Below are 18,383 nucleotides of genomic sequence, written 5' to 3' on the forward strand. Positions count from 1 at the left end.
CTCCTGTATAAACTTTCTTAATGTATTTGGCGTGGTGGCTCGTCAGCAATGACGAAGTGTTAGCACTGAGTTGGTGGTGGTTGGGCCAAGGTTGTTTTCTGTTGATGGTGCTTAAACACCCGTGTTTGAAACCTCTCTGTCTTGCTCTGTATCCAATGTACTCTGCCAGCAGCCTCCTCTGAGGGCTCAGGGACTTGGTGAGTGCAGAGATTAGTTTGTTCCTCCAAGTTGGAATTAAGCTGCAGTGGGGGACAGTTTGGGGAAACTTGGAGAGCTCCTTGCCGTTTCATGGATAGGCAGAATTTCAGGCTGTAGGGCTGTGACCATTTCATTGCTGTTAAACAGCCGTTTCTCCCCAAAAGAAGAGCCCTGTACTCTGCTGTGTTTTGCTCTGGCAAGCCCACATGCAGCACAGGGACCAGATCCCGAGCCTGCTTTCATCCGTGTATCTCCTGGGTTGGTCTGTAGAAGTCATTTGTGTTGCTTCACCCTCGAAGTGATGAAACTAAGTTCGGGATTTGGCTGTTTGTCTGCAGAAGAGGAAGGGAGCAGAGGGAAGAGACATTTCTCTGCGAGTCTGCAGCGCAAGCCAAGAGCTCTGTGGGAAGGTCCGAGCTAATGCTCCCCACTGGCTGCCTTGGCCCCAGCTCACGCCAAGCCCTTGCAGCAGACTAGACACAAAAGAAAACACACAGAGTCTAAATTCATTGGTATGAAGAGGATGTGCCAGAGTATTCCACAGCTCTTCCTTTTCTGCTTCTCTTTGATAAAATAGAATAGATAATTTGATAGAATTTGCATAAAACCAGGGATTATTAAGGTCTTTTTTTTACCTTTTTCAGCATAATTCATGCTGCGTAGGCACGCAGTCCTGCACAGCTCTGTGTTTAATGCCTGGGATGCCCTGTGTCAGACCTGAGGACCTCTTCTGAAGCTTGCTAAAGGCTGTTGAAAGATCCCCTATGTCCTTGACGAGCTGTAGGTAAGACAGCATAGACCTAGAACGGGCTTCGTTCCCATAGGAGGGGATCAGGTAGGAGAAGGAAATCCACGCTTGAGCATGTGTTTGAATTACAGTTTTCATCCAGTAGCACTGCCCACCTTTTTGTGATTGCTCTCGGTGGAAATTTCGGTGTTGGAGGCTTGCCGGCTTGCCTGCACCCCAAAAATTTATTGCCAGTGTTTGGATATAAACACAGAATGTCTTCTGTGCTGGTGAGTCCCTCGATTCCGCTCTAGAGGTAGTGGGGGGGATTGATAGGGCAAATTAATAGGTCACTTGGAGATGGATCACTGTCTGTCTGACCCCTTCTGTGGCCATCTGCGCCTTCAGCTAAGAGCAGCTTCTCGCCCAGCAGCGTCCTGTCTTCTCCCTGTCTCTGCACCTCCCAGCCCTGCTGTACATTGCCCGGTTTCCTACCACCCTCAAAGCACCGGTTCCCATCCCTCTTTCCCTGCTTCTTGTCCCGCTCCGGGAGCCCTGCCGCTCTCTCCTTAGTTCATCCCTTGCCCTGACCTGCTGCTCCGCTTCGCTGTTGCTGCCCCTCCACATCTCGAGCTGGGGACGGATTCCCTGATGGCAGCATGCCACGGCCAAGCCTTGGACCTGGGGGAGCACCACCTACCCACCAAACCCCTCACCCATACCCAGGCCCAGTCTCGCATTGGTAAAGCTGTGACCTGTTTTGTGAACAGAAAGGTGAAATTTTGCAGGTTATTCTTTGGTCAGCTCTACGCATGGTTTATTTACTTGGGTATTTCAAACACAAAAGCAACACAGTATTGTCGAAGTTACAAAATAACTTTTTTTTATTAACCTACCCTATCCTAGAGCATGGATTTTTCTTGTCAAATAATGCAAGAAGCAAGAGAAAACTGTAGTTTTATCCATGTGGAGCCTACAAATCCACATGGCTGCTCCACGCTATCGGGCATGTGAGTTCTTAGAAATGCAGCTGCCGGTAGTTTAGCTTGAATACAGTCATTCTAAACCAAGCTAGAAATAAATAAAATACTTACATTTCAAGTACAAAACCTTGCAGTTGAACTCAGTATGAAGAAATCAGTTTATTCCTTTTCATGTTACCAACTACTGTACAGGTACTTGGGCTGGCAAAGTCTGCAGATGCAGAACAGGAGAATGTTTTATGTACATGACTGAATTATGTGTTTAGTCTTCCCTTTAGGCTATCATGTGAAGCTGTTTAATGTCAGGCAGAAAGAAGATTTTTATGGATGCATTTAATAAGACATGAACCCACTACTGCTACTGGCCCCCAATTTTTGCTTTATGTCTGTCTTTTCTGGTGGGGGAAAAAAAAAGTGCACCTTAATTATGTCTCAAAAATAATGATACCTACCAGCTTTGAATTAGGTTATTAGCAGGTAGATGTTGCTTTTAAATTATATTTAATCAAGTGCGAGCGACTTTACCAAGGCTCCTATACAGCTCTAGTATGAGGGAGAACGTTGACCTCTCATCGGGATTCTGCCTTGGGTGGTTCGGCGGCTTGCCGGCTGCCTTCGGTATGCGGGGCTCTCCCCTGGCAGAACCAGTATGGTCTGCTGGCCCGAGTTCCTCTGAGCCTGGAAGATGCTTTGCTCTGCTGCGCTCCTCTCTGAACAGGTGAAAGTCAACCCAACGCCGATGTTGCTCTTCATGGTTCTGGAGGTGCCATCGGATGTGCCATCGAAACACCTGCCCAGCGCAATTTCTTTGGCGATCCTCGGGTCTTGGTCAGTGACGGTGTAGATGCCGTAGTTGTGTCCCAGTGGGTCGAGAGGAGCCAGCATTGTATATTCGCTGGAGTCATTGTTCGTAGCCATTGGGAGGTGGTTCACCAGGTACTCATGGAGCATGCTGTTGACGCTCTCTCGGCGGCAGCTGCCTTGTGGGACCACTTTTACGAGCGTGCGGTCCACACGGTCTTGGTCAAAGAGCATGCCGCTGCACTTGAACTCCAGGCAGGCTGCCGACACGTCCGGCTGCTCAGAGTCACGAATGCTGCGGACATCCCTGATGCCGTAGAGCTTGCCGATGGTACGTGGGTGTGTCCCACCCATGTTACGAGACCTTATGTTCACCTCTTGGGGTCCGTTTATTTTTACTTTAATGTAGCAGGCCCTAAATTCCATGGGCTTGGGCCACCATGCCAGATAGTCATCGGTCCAGCTCATGAGGTCATCTTCGCTGAAGGGAACAGTGTTGTAGTCGTATCGGTCTCCCTCTATCCTGTAAAACCTGAAGTGAGCAGCATTGTGTGGAGCTTCCTCGCATTCTCTTAGGTTTTCGTAGGCATAAATTGGGCCGTTGTTCTCTTCTGGGGAATTAGGGCTTGGCTTGGCCATGTTAATGCTGAATGCTGTTTTCTTAGTGCTAGAGTCCTCGTGGTCTGTTCTCCTGTAGTTGAGTTTGTTGAGGTACGGCTGTGGGACCCCAATAGCGTTAGGGTTGAGTTTGGGAGCAGAGGACACAGCTTCAAGTTCTTCACCCCCCATGCTTGCCAAGATATAAGCTGTGTAGGCCTCAGGGTTTTGGTCATCGCAGAAGGCAGGCACGCAGGCGCCGTTGGGACCAGTGACCACACTGTCAAAACGGCCCCATGCTCTGGGGTTGGAGGAGAACCCTGGTTCTGGCTCTGTGTTTATAACAGAAATCACAACCCCTTGGATCTGCTCGCTTTGCAGAAATCTCTCGCTTCTGTATGCTCGCACTTTGACGTAGCACCGTCTGTTCTCTGGGACATCTAGGTTAAAAAGCCGCCTTTCTTTGATCTCCATGTTCCCAACCAAAAAAGTTCTTTCCTCCCTTTTGTGCCGTCTGCTTTTCTCAAGGTTGAAGTCCCCTTCTTCTTCCCATAATCCTGTTTCTGGGTTCAGTGACCAAAGCTTCATCTCTTGCAGGTGCTCTGGCATCTTGACCTGAGCAGCATCCAAATGGACCTTCACGTCCTCTGCATTAAGAGACTCGGTGCCCTGTTCGTCAGTGAAGTCCACGGAAAACATGCCGTACGTACGGAGGGGGAATACGTCTCCTTCTTCATCTACAAAGTTCAGGTCACTTTGTGTCACAGCGGCCGTTGAGATGTTTCTTGGGTCCAGAAATGTCACACTGGCTTTCACTTTGCCTCTGTAGGCTTCTCCATTTTTCCTATAAAACGCATCAGCAGGAATTTCTAATTCGGCAATTGGATCATCGTTTTCCATTTCTCCCAAGGAAATCACGTTGGTTTCAGTGGATTCCAGTGTAACAGGGGCTTTCTTTCTTAGTAGCTTGATCTCATGAAATACAGCACCTCCGTTTTCCTTGAAGGGCAGAACTTTTGTTGTGTTCACGAACTTCTGCAGCCGATCGACAAAAGTTAGAACCAGTCTCTCTGTGTCTGCTGGGATTTGGATGGAGAATGTTCCCTTGTAGCCAGTCATACTCACTTTCTTGTTCCCCATGTAGATGTGGCCAAACCTCAGTGGCTCACCGTTATCTGCTGCTGTGGCTCTGCCTCGAACCGTTATTTTGGTCTCGGTGCATTTTTTGCAGCCACATTCTATTATGACTTTAGTGGGGAGCGTGTACCCGTTGCAGGAGATGTCTCTGGTTTCCATCTTGGACACCCCGCAGCAGTAGGCGACGTTGTCCTTACACCGGAGTCCCTTATCCAGCTTCCCAGTGCAGGTCTTTGCTGGACACTTGCCCACGTCGTAGTAGAAGGAGTTGGTTGCTTTTTGGAAACAGTCGTGAGGAAGTCGGATGAGGTGGCTTTGGGGTTGGGAGTTGCAGGGTGCCTCTTGTCTTCCTGTTGAATAGGATTTCTTAATGAGCAGCATGAAATAATTATACAGTCATTGCAATGTGGTCTGAAACCCTCTGAGCTAAACGTTGCTTCCAATAACAGCAAGGCTTTTGCAGCAATAAAACCAGATGTTTTGCAGGATTTTAGTTAGCTGAATTCATCTGGCCTCCATTTTGGTGAAGCAGGTGCTCAGCTTTAGCTTTAGGTACCTGATTAAAACGGTGCTGTTTGCAGAGACGTCCCAGGTCCTGCTTACCCACCACTACCATCCAACCCAGCCTCAGGTAGATGTTCTGCAGCCGCCTGGCTTTTTGGCTATGGACAGACTAAAATGTGTCCCGGGGTTTAAAAAAACCCCAACAAACAAACAGAAATATTCACATGTTAGGCAGCAAGTACAGTGAGAAATCTGCTGAAACCAACAGATTGAACTTGGCAGGTCACCTGCAATCTGGAGCTCCAGTTTGTAGAGAACATCTGGTTCATAACCAGCTCACGCAAGCTTATCTGCTAACGGGTGCATGAAATAAATCCCAAATATTTTTCCTGCGACTTGTCTTTCCTGTGCGTATCGCAACTTGTGGTTTCTGCCTCCTGCCACCTCCCCAGCTGCTTGGATGACCTAACGCACGTTTTCTCTTACCTATTACAGTGAGCTTGGCAGATTGGGACTTCGCCGACCCCCCGGCGCTGCTGGCCTTGCAGAAATACTCTCCTGACTGGTCTCTGTTCAAGTTCTTCAGAATCAGGTTGTTTTTATATTTGTATAAGGAGGGATCCAGCAGTGAGCCGTTGTGGTACCTGCCAGGAACAGGCAGGCAGTTAGCAGATAGAGGCTGACGGGAGCAGAGTGATGACCTAATCCTGCATCCTGCCATGTGGATTTTGCCAGACCTCTTGCCTCAGTTTCCCCATTTGTCATCTGGCTAGGTGGCATCACCTAAAAAAGATTCCCCTTCCCCAGGCAGTACTGAGATGTGGCTGACAGGCAAGCAGAGCTGCCAGTCGTGCCTGCTGAGGTTTTTCAGACTCTTATTTGTATTTTTTTTTCCAGTAAGTCCCTCGGCAGATGACATTACCGCACCTGCGAGAAACGCCAGCTCTGCACATCTCGAGGAAACCATCATTTCCAGCAATCAGTTCTTGGCCTATTTAGCTGGTTTACAGCTAAAAAAACACCTTTATGGAGATGGTAAGGAGATAAAAATTGAATCAGTGGGACAGGTAAGACTTCTGCCTGATCAAACTGGAGTTCCTTACCAGAGGTAGCGGTCGGGGGCCGGGCTCCCGAGGGCATCGCAGCATAGCGACACGCTCTGTCCCACTCTCCTGGCTTTGTCCTCAGGGCTCCTGAAAATGTAGGGTTTGCCTGCAGGAGGAGGAAAAGGCAATCTCATTACTCTTCCGGGCCATCTCGTTACTCTTCCCCTCCTAAAATCATGGTCTATATCTGATTACTACATAAAGCCTCCCGCCTTCCCCCCCTTTGGAGCCACCTGATCTTTGCAGCTGCACTTGGATTGCCAGGTTTCTTCTGTTGCTCTCGGGCACAGTGACAGTTGCAGTTGCGTATTTGGCTTTCTTTATTTTAAGGGTGTTTTTGCCATCTGGACAAACCCCTGGGATCCTAAACATGCCCCTGTTATCGGCCGTTGTCAACAGTTTGAGTTTCTCGGCTTGCAGGTAGACCCGGGCATCGGCAGCAGGTGACCCATCTTCGAGAGAGACCTTCCCGTGCAGGGTCGCATCCTCGCACATGCAGGCATCGCAGTCGGCGTTGACGCGGCCCATGAGGCAGGTGATGTTGCAGGCTGGAGGAGAGGTACGTGGGTCAGAAAACAGCCCCAGGTCCCCATAATGCTCACGGCACGGTCTTGCATCTGCTTTTAATTTAGATGCAATAAGGCAGATACTGCATAAGGAATAAATTCTATCCAAAACATATTTTTACTGATTTTCAACAGCTGTGCATTAGAAACGTAGGGACGATGTCGTTTTGAACCTGACAATTAGTAGAAAGCAGCCACGTGGATATAATTACAGCTAAGAACTGTTATTTACCTTCCCCAAAGGGCTGAATTTCGGGGAAACTTGAATCTAGATCAGCATGTGAGCTCTTAGCTCAACCCTGGCAAAATTACAAATCCCAATGCCTTAAACTTTGTAGGTTTCTGTTACCAGCTCATGCCCAAACATCGTGACTTTGGTCTATCTTAAAAGCTGTCACCCCTTATTTGATGGTGTCCTGGCTTGGGCAAGCCACAGGTTAATTGCCAAATGAGCGCTGTCCGATGGGTTTAACGAATGGTCTCCCAAATAGCGATTCTGAAAGATTTACATGACCTGTAGTGATTAATCCTAAATAATCTGTCTCTTCCCAAGGCAGGGACTGAGGTCATTTTACAATCACAGACTATCCCTGTAGAGCAGCTACCTGATAATTATTCTTATAGCTGGAAATAAATGGAAAAAAAAATCAGGGAAAACCTGAAACAACTTTCCTGGAGAAAACATAGACTCTTTTCAGAGTGATTTGTTTAAAAGGGGGTTATAAGAATAATATAATTAATTACAAGCCCCTTCAGCAGAGGCTGTGCCAATTCAATATTCCCACTCTTCTCCTTCCTGGGGCTGATTGCAATCGCTGACTCCACCTTGAGAGCTGCTGTTATAACAAGATTAATGATATTTTTCCTATATCCCCAGGATCTTTATGGGTCCCCGATGATTCCTCATATCTGGATCCCCCCCTTTATTGTGCTATTTGGCTATAAACTCCCCATGCTCTGCTCCCTTAGTACTGCTTAGTACTCCAGCCCTGCTCTGGAAGGCACCGGCATCATGGAATTCTGGCAAGGGAGAGAAGGATGGGAAAAACGGCAGCGAAGGGAGGGCAACGCCTACGCACTGGTGAGATCAGGACATTGTCCCTTGCCCGTAAGTGAGGTTATAGGAGCACCTGAGCAAACATGTCCGATGCAGAGCCGCCCTTCTTCAGTTGCTTCGTTACAGTGCACGCCCCAGAGGCGCTCAGCTAGGCAGGATCTGGTACGCTTCTGCACACCGGTTTGGCCACACTTTCCTGAGCACTCACTCCATTCCGACCATGGAGACAAAAACCTTTTGGAATCTTGCACCAGTGGACCTTGAATAACATCAGCAGTGTGTTACTGAGACGCGTGTTACACGTACAGCTGCCTGAAAACGGGCAGTTGGTGTCTTAGAAGCTGCTATACAGAAGCTGCTGTATAACTCAGACTATACATTTGGATATTATGCACCACATGGTTTAAACAAACTCAAAGCGTGTTCAGGGAGCTGGGAAATAAAGCACAAGAAGGCATCTGAAGGCTTCTGACTTAATTCCCTGCAGGCTACCGAATTCAGGATGATTAAAATAAACTTGAGGGGAGCAAAGTGCACGCAGCTCATGCTTAGCGTTGAATAACTTTGGCTTAAAGGAAATCAAACACACATTGTCATTTAAATGCTGTCTGAGGGGCAACGCTCGCCTGCATTTCAAATGTGGTTAAATAAAAAAAAAAAAGAGGGTAAAATTGTTGGTATGATCACGTTGAATGTCTTTAACCATACTTCAACATATGTTCTCTATACAGGAAGCGTGTGTCCTGTTGTGAGCACCAGTGTTGCTGTGTGCAAACAGAAGCCTAAGATGCTACTGAGCAGGTTGAGTATGTTAGGGGCCAGCTGATTTGTAAAACACAAAGCAGGTTTATTGAGAGTTTAATATGCGATTAGATTTTTAAAGGAGTTTCTTTAACAGGGCTACTAGATGGTATTAATTTAAGCTGCTTTGAATGGGTGAGATCCACTCCAAGTCTGTGGTTTGGGTTTACTTTTAAATGACAATGTTCTAATAACGTTTACGAGGATGCGCTTGTGACTAAAGTTTCTAAAAATGAGGTTTCTTGGAGATGTGTGCTGTGTCATCTCCCACACCTACTCTTCTGCCCGATTTGTAATAAACCAGGTCAGGTTATTTCCTAGAAAGGCAGACGGGCACATGGCTGGACTATTCCGATAATGATGGTCAAAATTTAACATGCAACAGATTAAAGTGGGGTCTCAGTAAGATCCTAAGCTCGTTTTAATCTGCAGGGCTGGTGATGATAAGAAAGGAGAAGGGGAGTCCTGCGGAGGAAAATGGCATTAGATGGCTCTGGGTAGCACCTCGACAGCAGAAAAAGCAGAAAGCAGGGGACGAAGGAGAAGCCAAGGGGCTCGAGGGCTGGCAGGGACGTGGGGAGGGATGGGGCTACTGCGCGGCACCAGCCGGCAGGAACGTACCGCGTCTGGCATAGGCGAAGGTCGGGTCTCCCCTGCGAGAGCTGCTCCTTGTACCTGTGGGCAGAGGACGTGGGGGGTGATTCGGGCAGGGTTTGCCTGCTCCCTGGCTGAGCACCGGTCCCTCCTGCCGGCACGGCTGCACCGAGCCCGGCTGCTCAACCCAACCAGGTTTGGCAAACCCTCTCCTGGAGACAAAAACTGAGTTCACAGCTCACTGCTGCCAAGGGCAGGTGCTTTAGTTTCCAATTCCATTGGTCAAAACATTGAGATTTTGCTTTATTTCTCCCCAGGGAAGCAGGAGTCTCCCCCTGCTCTGCAAGCCCTCTCCTCAGCATCGCTGCCTTGTGCCATCCACTTTGAGGGGAAAACAATTTTCCTGGCAGTTTTCCTAAAAATACCTCTCAGCGGGTGGAGGGGACCTCTCCGAGTGTCCGTGGTTTCGGTGCTGCGTTGATTCTCCCCAGCAGCTGAGAGCACTGCTGGGAGCGGGACAGGAGCCTGGGAAAGTCCCCTAATCCCTCGCCTCCGGTATCAGCACGTCCAGCCCTTTCAGTGCCTACTGGAATTTAAATCCCGAGCCCTGGGCAGTAAAGCTTGAGGGGTCAGGGTATCTCCTGGGGATTAACGAGCAAAGTGGGCTCTACGGGTAATTAATGCCCCACGGGCTTTCATTCTAAAGCAATGGTGTCACGAACTGCCCTGGGCATGGGGACAAGGCTGGGCAGGGGAAAGGCAGGTCGGAGCACGTGCTCGCCCATCCCTGGGCTCTCCTCGCCCTCCCAGCCCGGCGAGGAGCCGCGCGTGCCTCCCGCGGGAGTCGGGGCTGTGGTCACGCACTTGACCTTCACTTTTCCAGGAGAGGAGCCAACAGCGTGTGTCAGCGATAGCCAAAACCCTACAGGAGGTCGCGGATGATTAACATTTATTCCATTGCCTAAACGTCCTCATCTACTCAAATAATATTGTTGGGTTGTAAATTAAGGCTGAAAAAAATAATACGCGTGCGAACACCCCTTGTCCCGGTGAGGGAAACCGCCCGAGCTGGAAATAACTTACTTTCCAAGCTGAGCATTACCAGCGGGCTGAAGGTTTTCTGTCCTATCTGGATCCTGCTGAGGGCTGGTTTCAGAAGCCTTTGACCTAAGGATCAGTAAATTAGAGATTAAATTAAATTAATAATAAATTAATTAGATTCAAGGGACTGGGCATCCTTAAGCTTAGTTTTTTCAGATTTCCCTCGGGGCTGTGGCTGGTTAGAGCTCCTGTGGGATGCAGAGCAGGAGATGCGAGTGAAGTGTGTGATGGAGATGTCCCACAGCATCACTGCAGCTAGGTATGATGCAAATTTGCCGTTTTCCTTATCGCCCAAGAAAAACTTTTTTGTGCTTTCTGTGCTGGAGCACCTCAGATCAAATCATCTTTTTATAGCTGGAGATAGAAAATATATCCTGCCTCTCCCTGCGCGGGGAGAAATGAATGCGAGGTGGGTGAGGTTGGTTGTCGCTATGGGACATGGACTGGTTTCTGCACTTGCTGGCTGCCTGCGTGCCCGAGGGGAGCCGGTGGTTGTGGCTGGTTCCTGGGGTGCTTGCTGGGACCAGTCCCATTTAAACTGGGGAGCTAAGCCTGAAGCTGCCCAGCTCCCCGGGACTCAGCAGGGCTGCTGGGCACCTCCCCAGCGACAAATTGACTCTCCCTGTTCTTATCCCTGGGCGTCTGGCCAGAGCACTTCAGGGCAAAATTCCTCTATAGCCTCGGAAAACAAATCCAAAGAGCCTGCAAACACGTTTTCTCTGCGAGACCCGACGGAGCAGAGGGGCAGGTTGCTTATCGCTCAGCGCTTTGGTATGCGCGACCCACCAGAGCCAGCAGCGGACAGATCCTGCTGCTCCTGAGCATCTTCTGGAGAAGAGCCATGTTGCTGCTTCCCGAGGGCTCGGCTCGAAGGCTGGGGTTGTTTTGTGCTTGGGTGATGGAAAAAGCTCTGGCCAGGGTGGGTCTGTTCGGAGCAGAGCGGAGCTGGGATGGGAGCTGGGGTGCAGGCTGGACACCACGGGGGCTCGGGGGCAGCAGGCAGGGATGGTCCCAGCAGGGCCAGGGGGCAGAGGGGCTCATGGCTGGTCAACCAGCGGCTGGCTGGTTCGCAGACGGGCTTTGCCCGTGCTCTGGGGGCTGGATGGGTGCCAGCCCTCGTCTGGAAGTCATTTGGCTGGGCAAACGCTGCGCTGACCCAGAGCAGCGCCGGCATCGGTGTCGAGCCTGTGTCTGCTGGCTCAGCCGCCACCGGCGGACGTGCCTTCATACCGGCGTGCCTGCGGGCAGGGGACAACGCGGTGACGGGAACAGAAACGTTTAACCTTCACCTAAAACGGACGTGGCTCCCAGGAGGAGGAGGAGGATCCATCCTTTTGCAGTGACCATCGTTGTCTCTGGAGGTGACCGGAGGCTTCTTGGAGTACGCACAGCTGTCCCGCGCCTTCCCCAGACCTGCGGAGACAAGCCCGGCCATGTTGAGGCTCACCCGGTGTCCTTCCACCTTCGGGGAGCTTCTCCCAGGCTGAACCAGTCCAAAATATGCTGCGGGGCTGCTTATACCCCCTGCCCACCCACCCACCCATGGCAGCCCCCCACTTACCCCCCAAGGGGGGAGCAGCAGGGGCTCCACATCTGTGCACGCATCCCCTCTGCTTCTTGCTGTCACATCTGGGCCCAAATCTATTCTGCAGAGCGCTGCTTTGTAATGCCAGCTCCTTAAAGTGCCTTTTAACAGCTTAAATACTTCTGCAGGGATGGTCTTGCAGCCCACGTGGCCCCCTGGGCCCCCTAGTACCCCGCTCTGCCCCCCCCCCATGTGAGCAGGGACGTCTTCGTGCCTCCATCCCTCTGCCTGCAAGCTGGGCTTAGAGCAGTGATAGCATCTTATCCCAGTACATCCCGGGAGCGTGGGGAGGGGAAAGGCTCCGGAGCTCCTCTGAAAGCGGAAAATCCCGTGCACAAGCCAAGCCTTCACCGCAAATGTGAGCAAGAAGCCAAATATTTTCCTTTTTTTGCACGCAGAGATGAGGGACTGAGGCTTTGTGTTGCTTTTCCCCAGCTCAGTGACTTCAGATCTTGTTTTAGTGAGCTCCTTAGCCCTGCGGCTTCAAGCATTTGGGTATTTCATTTCTGGAGGTACCCGTGAAGCTGGTGTTATCCGGACTGACACCAGCTGGAATTCCAGGTACTTTATTTTATGCACCCCAAATTAATGAACTTGAGGGGGGGGGGAATGTTGCCTCAGCCTTTCAGTGCCTCAGTTTACTCATAAAATGAGGCTGACAAAGAGCAGCCGGCAGCAGGAACACTCTGTTATTTGTAAGCTGTATTAACCATCCCCTCCGAGACCAGGGAATGTGGGACTAGGAAATACTTTGATTATGGCTCAGCAAATCCCAGTCAAGCAAAAATAACAAGCAACACATGAGCGGTGTTTTGTGCGCTTACGGTGGGGTCGTGAACTCGCAGCCAGACAATAACCAGGAAAAATTAATCCAGGCTGAAAGCCTGTTTCCCACTTGGCGGCTATTTTAGGAGCTGGCTGCGACTTGTTCAGTGCTGGGTTTGGGACGGGATGCATCCCTCTTTCCCCGGGACACGCGATGCTGGGAAAGGAGGGGGGGTCATGCGGCTGGATCCTGGCGACGGGGAGGGTTTGACATCACCCGTGTCCCCTGTCTGGGGGGGGACAGAGCCACGGGAGATCAAACAGCCCCGTGTGAGCAAAGCACCGTCCCTCCCGAACCCCCCCGCTCTGTCCCATAACCCTGCCCCAAACCCATTAGCTGGGACGAGGAAGGGGGAAGCGGGACGCGGAGAACCGCATCCCCACCGATGTTTTCTAGCCCGCAGCCTCTGCACTTTCATCTGCCCATCAATTAATTTCCACCTCGCCCTCAATCACAGCCGCTCTTAATTACACCACCTTAACAACACAGCAAAATTATATAACCGCTGCGATGAAGGGGAAAATCTTAGCAGAGTTGTTCTGGGTTTTTTTTTCCCTCTTACCTACAAAAACCATAAAAACCCCAATTAAGGAGAGTCTCATCCTCTCGCTGCGGAGCCGCCAGCCAAGCTGCGGTCCGGGGGGGCAAGGCGAGGGCTCGTGAGCCGCGGGTTAAGGGATTCGCAGCCATTTGGGAAGAAGAGAGAGAGTTGCAGCTTACCAAAACCTCCCCTGTGCCGCCGCTGAGCCGGGCTGCGCGCGAGCCTCCCCGCAGCCGAGGCGGCGAGGTCGCTTATATAGCCCGGCGTGTAGCTTAGGGGATGGCAGCGAGCCACCGGCCGCCGAGCAAAAACAGATCGGACGAGCGAGGAAACCGCAGGCTGAATAATCCCTTAACAAGGTGATGGTAAACACAAACCCTCGGCGAAACAGCAGCCGCCGGGGCTGGCGGCGATGCCGCAGCATGGCAGGGTGCTGCCAGCGGTGGGGCAGGGCACGGTGTGGGCACCGCATCCCGGCGTGGGCACGGCATCCCGGTGTGGGCACCGCATCCCGGCGTGGGCACCGCATCCGAGCACGGCACCGTCACTGTTAGGGCTTCGCCCTGGGTCTGGATCCCAAATAGATGCTGCTGAGCGTTGAAGATGGAGGTACAGCATACAGGCACATGGTGCAATGAGTTTTGGGGATGCTTTTTGGCTCTCGCCCAGTCCGGGACAACCACGGTGCCCACCCAGCGTTGCCCGTGGGGTTCCCACGTTTCGCAGTCGTGGGGCAGGGCTTAGCTTGGTGCCATGCCCTGTGCTGCCTGCGCTGCCCACGCTGCCTGCTCACCTCTGCCCCGGCACTGGCTCTGGCAGGGGTCAGATGAGGATGCTGTGGGGATGCGAGGGTGTGGGACAAAGCCAGCTGGATTGGTTTGGACACCCGGGGTAGCGCAGAGCTGCAAAGGCAGGACCACCCTTGCAAATAAATGTGACTGCGTCTCACTCCAGCCGTGGGAAGATCTAGCGACGACCCCTAACGAGAGCTCCCCGCCTGCCCCAGGCTGGTTTTAATGCCCCCCCCCCCAGGTCCTTCCTCCCTCTGCAGCCCCGTTATTCCCAGGTAACTGGGGGCAGCTGGTCCTGCCTCGGGACCCTCGGGTGCCGCACAAAGCGTGCGGCCACGTGCGAGCAGGTACCACCCGTGCACGCAGCCCCGGGCACCGTGGGGCCGTGCTGCCGGTTTGCTGCCGGAGCCTGGTGTGAAAGCACGGGCAGCGCACGGCGGGAGCCATCCCTGAGGGACGGGGACGGGCAGCCGGGGGATGTGCCGGCAGCGTCCTGGGCTGCCTCTTAGTAATCCTCGCCAGCCCCGCTGCCAGAGGGAGCGAGAGGAACATCGATCAAGGTGTCACATAAAAAATAATTGGCGGTGGCCTGCACCGGCTCCTGTTTATGTTTACGAGGGACAAGGAAAAAAACCACCTGAGATGTGCCAAAAAATGGCAGAATATTTATCCGGTGGGTAAGGAGTGCTGGTGAGCTGGAGGCCCCGGACCTGTGAGATGATAAACATGGAGCTTGGCCACATTTCCCCACTGAGATGAAGACAAGATGTGGGAAAGGTGCCGAGACTGAAAGCAAGGAATTAATCTTCCCCAGACGGCACCTATCTCCCACCGTGGCCGGCCTGTGCCTGGTACAGCACCGACGCCTCGGCAAGCCGCGCTGGTCCTGCCGGCTGCTTGTCACGCGCTGGCCATCGATTTGCGTGGGTGGCACTGCAGGGTAAAGAAACATGCTTTTCTGCAAAGGGCAGAAGATGTTATTCTTTCTGTTATGGAAACCAGGCGTTAGTTCTAGCCCAGCACAGCCACAGGCATTTCTGCACAGGGTTTTGCAGCCTCCTTTGCATAGGTGTCTCCTCGCCAGCGTGGCTCCTGCAAGACAAGCTCAGGAGACGCGTCTGTGGATTCAGGAGCAGGTCTGGGACACGTGAGTTCATGCAAAAACCAAGTCTCTAGAACAGTCCGTTTGCGCAATCTCTCTCTTGGCTTGGCCATCCCTCGCTGCAGCTACGGCGTGTGGCTGGCGTTGGATGGAGCAGCACGAACAGAGCCCCAGATGTTTCCAGCGCTGAGCACCGCTGGCTGCACCGCGGCTCTGGGAGATGCTCAGCTGCTTTCCATCCGCCCGAGGTGGACGATGCCTCAACGTGTGGGGTGGAGGGGACAAGCAGGGTGCTGCCCCGTGCCCAGGGCAGTTCCTCTGCAGGGCTGTAGCAGCCTTGGCCGGCGGGGAAGGATGCAACCCAGACCGAATTGCTCTTACCCTTCAGCTGTCCGAGGCTGGTGTTTCCCAACCAAAGCATCGGTGCAGCACAGCCCCAGCCCCACAGATGCATTCCCCTCCCAGATCAACCCCCAGGGGCCCTGTCTGGCTCCCATAGGATTTTTCCATCATTTCATCACCGATGCATAATTACAAAGCCATAATGTATTTATATAAATGCTGCCATGCTTAATGCCTCCCCCCCTCCCAGTGCCGAGGCTGGGGCAGCATAAGAGGACTGCGATGGTGCAACATCCCTCTCCGTGCTCCTTCATGGCTGTCTCCATCGCTCTCCTCATGTCCCTCTAATAAATCCAGGGGAAAACCAGCTAGTGATGCTCATCCCAGCTATTTGTGCCTCCCACCCTTTCCGATACGGCATCGGCAGAGTGACTGTCACCAAAAGTCGACAGAGTGCACCGTGCCGGGAGGGCAGCGGGGATGGTGGGGCGGCTCTCAGGGCTGCACGTGGGATTGACAGGCAGTGGGCTCCATGAAATTCCTTATGGGCTCCATGAAATACCCCGTGGGGACCACGAAATGCCCTTTGGGGCCGACAGCGCGCTCAGCTCCCTGCCAGCCGCCTCTGTCCTCCCTCCCCGCGCCCTCTTCACTCCGCCGAAGGGAGCTGACGGTTATTTTCCCCTGCTGTGTGTTTCTGGGCTTGCTCCTGTTTACGGAGATGGGAGTTAAAATAACTGATTGATGACTTTGTTCCATCCTGAACGCTTTGGGGAAGTTTGCATGGTTTAGGAGGGTGAGCTGGGAGATGGGATTTCATTAAGCGCTTGGCTCCCGGCACTTCTCCAGCCATGCTCCAGGGGTGGCTAATGTTGTTTTTTTAAATCCTGTTTTGCTATCCCAGGAGCCGGACTGGCGATGTCTATGGGTTGTAGAACTTGGAGATGTGGTGGGTCCCCGGGGCTCACTCTGAGCTCTGAACCACCAGCAAACCTCGCAGCCACCGCAATATTGTTTCACTTAAGCCCTCCTCCACCGCTTCATCAGCACAAAATCGCACTCCAGCTGCCTGAAAGCTTTGGAAAAGAGCCTGCAAAATTAACTACTGGAGTTTGTTTTGATTGTGCGGATGAGGATTTACAGGCTGTGGCTGGGAGAAACGGAGTGAGCGGACCTTTCCCCCTGGAAGGATTTGCTTAGGAGCTAAAGCCTCGACCGCGGCTCAGCGGCGCTCAGCTCCACGTACATCATTTATGCAGCAGATGCTAAAAGCACCACAGAGAGGGGGGACGACATGAAAGCCGGAGCCAGGGAAAGATTGATTTTTAGCTCTGGAGGTTGGGAAGGCTTTTTCTGGAGGGGTGAAAGGGGGAGGGCATGTGGCTGCGGCCGTGTCGCTCGTGGGGTCCGGCCATGGGGGGAGCCCCTAAATATCTGCTGGCACAGGCGTGACAGCACTGACCCCCCCGCCCCGGCACGTAAAACTGGGGGTGTCCCCTGCTCTGTGATCACATCTGCCAAGGAAAAGAGCTTTTCCTAGTGCTTCTGCAGGGCATGGCTGTCAGCTGAGCGCCCAGGCACTGTTACCTGCGTCCCTGCTGCGTGCGTACAGCCCCGCATCCAGACCCGCCTTGTCCGGAGGGGGCTTCACCGGTCACCGGGGTGTCCCATGCTGCCAAGGGGTCCCGCCGGGGTTTCCCCTCTGGGTGCTGTGTCTGTCCCTGCCGTCTCTCCTTCCCCATCACAGCTCGGAAGAGCAGAGATGGGAGATGCTATGAGAGAGCCCGAAGTGTCTCGGTAGTGAATCCCTCTTTAATTACATTGCTGAGCTGGGGAAATTAAGATAAGTACTCTGGCTTGTTTAGAAACTCTCCGCGAGATGGAGAAGGCCGTTATTTTCAAGCCCTCCGTGAGTAAAAGCGCATCCCAGCCAGCTCCCCATGCTTGGAGCGTGAACTCCTCGGGGACGCTGGCAGGGCAGCGTCACGGTGCCACGTGCCGGTGCGATGCCAATATTTGCCAGGAACATGCAGCTGGGAGATGCAGGCTGGCGGCAGGGCCCGGGTTATTGCGTAATGTCAGATGGGTGATGGAAATGCGGTCGCAGGACGTGAACGGGTGCGATGGGAACGCGGTGAGGTCTGAGCCAGGGCAGCGCCTCAATGGGGACGTTTAAACCGCAGAGGAAGAGCGGGAGCAGAGCTCCAACCCACAGCCCGCCAGCTGTTTGCTTTAGCCCTGGACAGGGTTTGGCGGACAAAGACCGTCCTGTGTTGAAGCACATGTTGCTTTGGGCAATTAATTGCTCCTGAAGAAATCCTTAATTTATTGCGCTTATTTACGGGCATTAGCTTTGGGCTCGGATGCACTCTGGGCTGCGCACCCATGCTGGCAGGGAGGGCAGCCTCCCACCCGTGGGATGGAGGTCCCTGGTCTCATCCGTGCCTTTTCCTCCTTGATTTTTTTTGCTGTAGACTACGTCAAGGTGGGCAGGCTTGCAACTGATTTACACCAGCACGTGGGAGAGGTGTAGGCTGTGCAAGCTGGACCAGGGGATCCGGTGTTAGCAGCGAAACCGGAGCATCAGGCTAAAAGCTGCTTTTTCGTGTGCGGATGAGCATCTACTTGGGATGGACAGAAAATGTGCAAGGGATGGAGCCGGGCGAGTGGCGGGGACTCCTCATTGAACCATGCGTGAATTTACTTCAGGTTAATTATTGTACTGAGCAACGTGGAGCTGAGCCTGGACTGGGGTAATCGGGACCCATCTGCCTCCGAATTTCGGCTCCGAAAGAGTTTGCCAGCATCTGCGCTGGTAAAAAAGGACACGGCAACGCCTCCCCTTCCCGGAGTGCCTGTGGTCATGGGGGCGACCGGAGCCGTAAAACATCTCACGACCTCATGCATCACGCTGAAGGCATGCTCAGAAAAACCAGTCTCTGCTGAGCTAATTCCGGCACTGCCGGGATTCCCCCCGGGTCGGTTGTGGCCATATCGGTTTTCGGTGGAGGGTAGAAGTGTGTG

General features: G+C 52.7%; 1 protein-coding gene and 2 long non-coding RNA genes across 3 annotated transcripts; 2 read left to right on the forward strand and 1 right to left on the reverse strand.

The window, feature by feature from the left end:
* The first annotated feature begins 853 nt into the window (after window positions 1-853).
* Window positions 854-5,555, forward strand: LOC129210647 (uncharacterized). The gene is made up of 3 exons (XR_008578601.1): window positions 854-982; window positions 3,904-4,008; window positions 5,443-5,555. It is a non-coding gene; the product is annotated as an uncharacterized LOC129210647 (long non-coding RNA).
* CILP (cartilage intermediate layer protein) lies at window positions 1,721-13,390 on the reverse strand. The gene is made up of 9 exons (XM_054836623.1): window positions 13,304-13,390; window positions 11,462-11,585; window positions 10,155-10,238; window positions 9,099-9,152; window positions 7,750-7,935; window positions 6,287-6,601; window positions 6,051-6,159; window positions 5,434-5,591; window positions 1,721-4,793 (listed from the first exon to the last, which is right to left on the reverse strand). Exons 2-9 carry the CDS (start codon window positions 11,517-11,519, stop codon window positions 2,452-2,454), a joined length of 3,306 nt encoding a protein of 1,101 aa, XP_054692598.1. The 5' UTR covers window positions 11,520-11,585; window positions 13,304-13,390; the 3' UTR covers window positions 1,721-2,451.
* Window positions 5,598-8,347, forward strand: LOC129210646 (uncharacterized). The gene is made up of 3 exons (XR_008578600.1): window positions 5,598-5,982; window positions 6,474-6,612; window positions 7,497-8,347. It is a non-coding gene; the product is annotated as an uncharacterized LOC129210646 (long non-coding RNA).
* Window positions 13,391-18,383: the final 4,993 nt, after the last annotated feature.

Source organism: Grus americana, chromosome 10 (assembly GCF_028858705.1).
Source record: "Grus americana isolate bGruAme1 chromosome 10, bGruAme1.mat, whole genome shotgun sequence".
Classification (NCBI taxonomy): domain Eukaryota; kingdom Metazoa; phylum Chordata; class Aves; order Gruiformes; family Gruidae; genus Grus; species Grus americana.

Excerpts from the sequence above, each read along its gene's own strand:
- CILP (XM_054836623.1), bottom strand. The coding sequence starts at position 11,519 with ATGGTCACTGCAAAAGGATGGATCCTCCTCCTCCTCCTGGGAGCCACG. Across the intron at positions 6,602-7,749 it reads CATCGGACATGTTTGCTCAG|CCTGCAACATCACCTGCCTC; the intron begins GTGCTCCTATAA and ends CCTCTCCTCCAG. Across the intron at positions 4,794-5,433 it reads TGCCAAGCTCACTGTAATAG|GAAGACAAGAGGCACCCTGC; the intron begins GTAAGAGAAAAC and ends CCTATTCAACAG.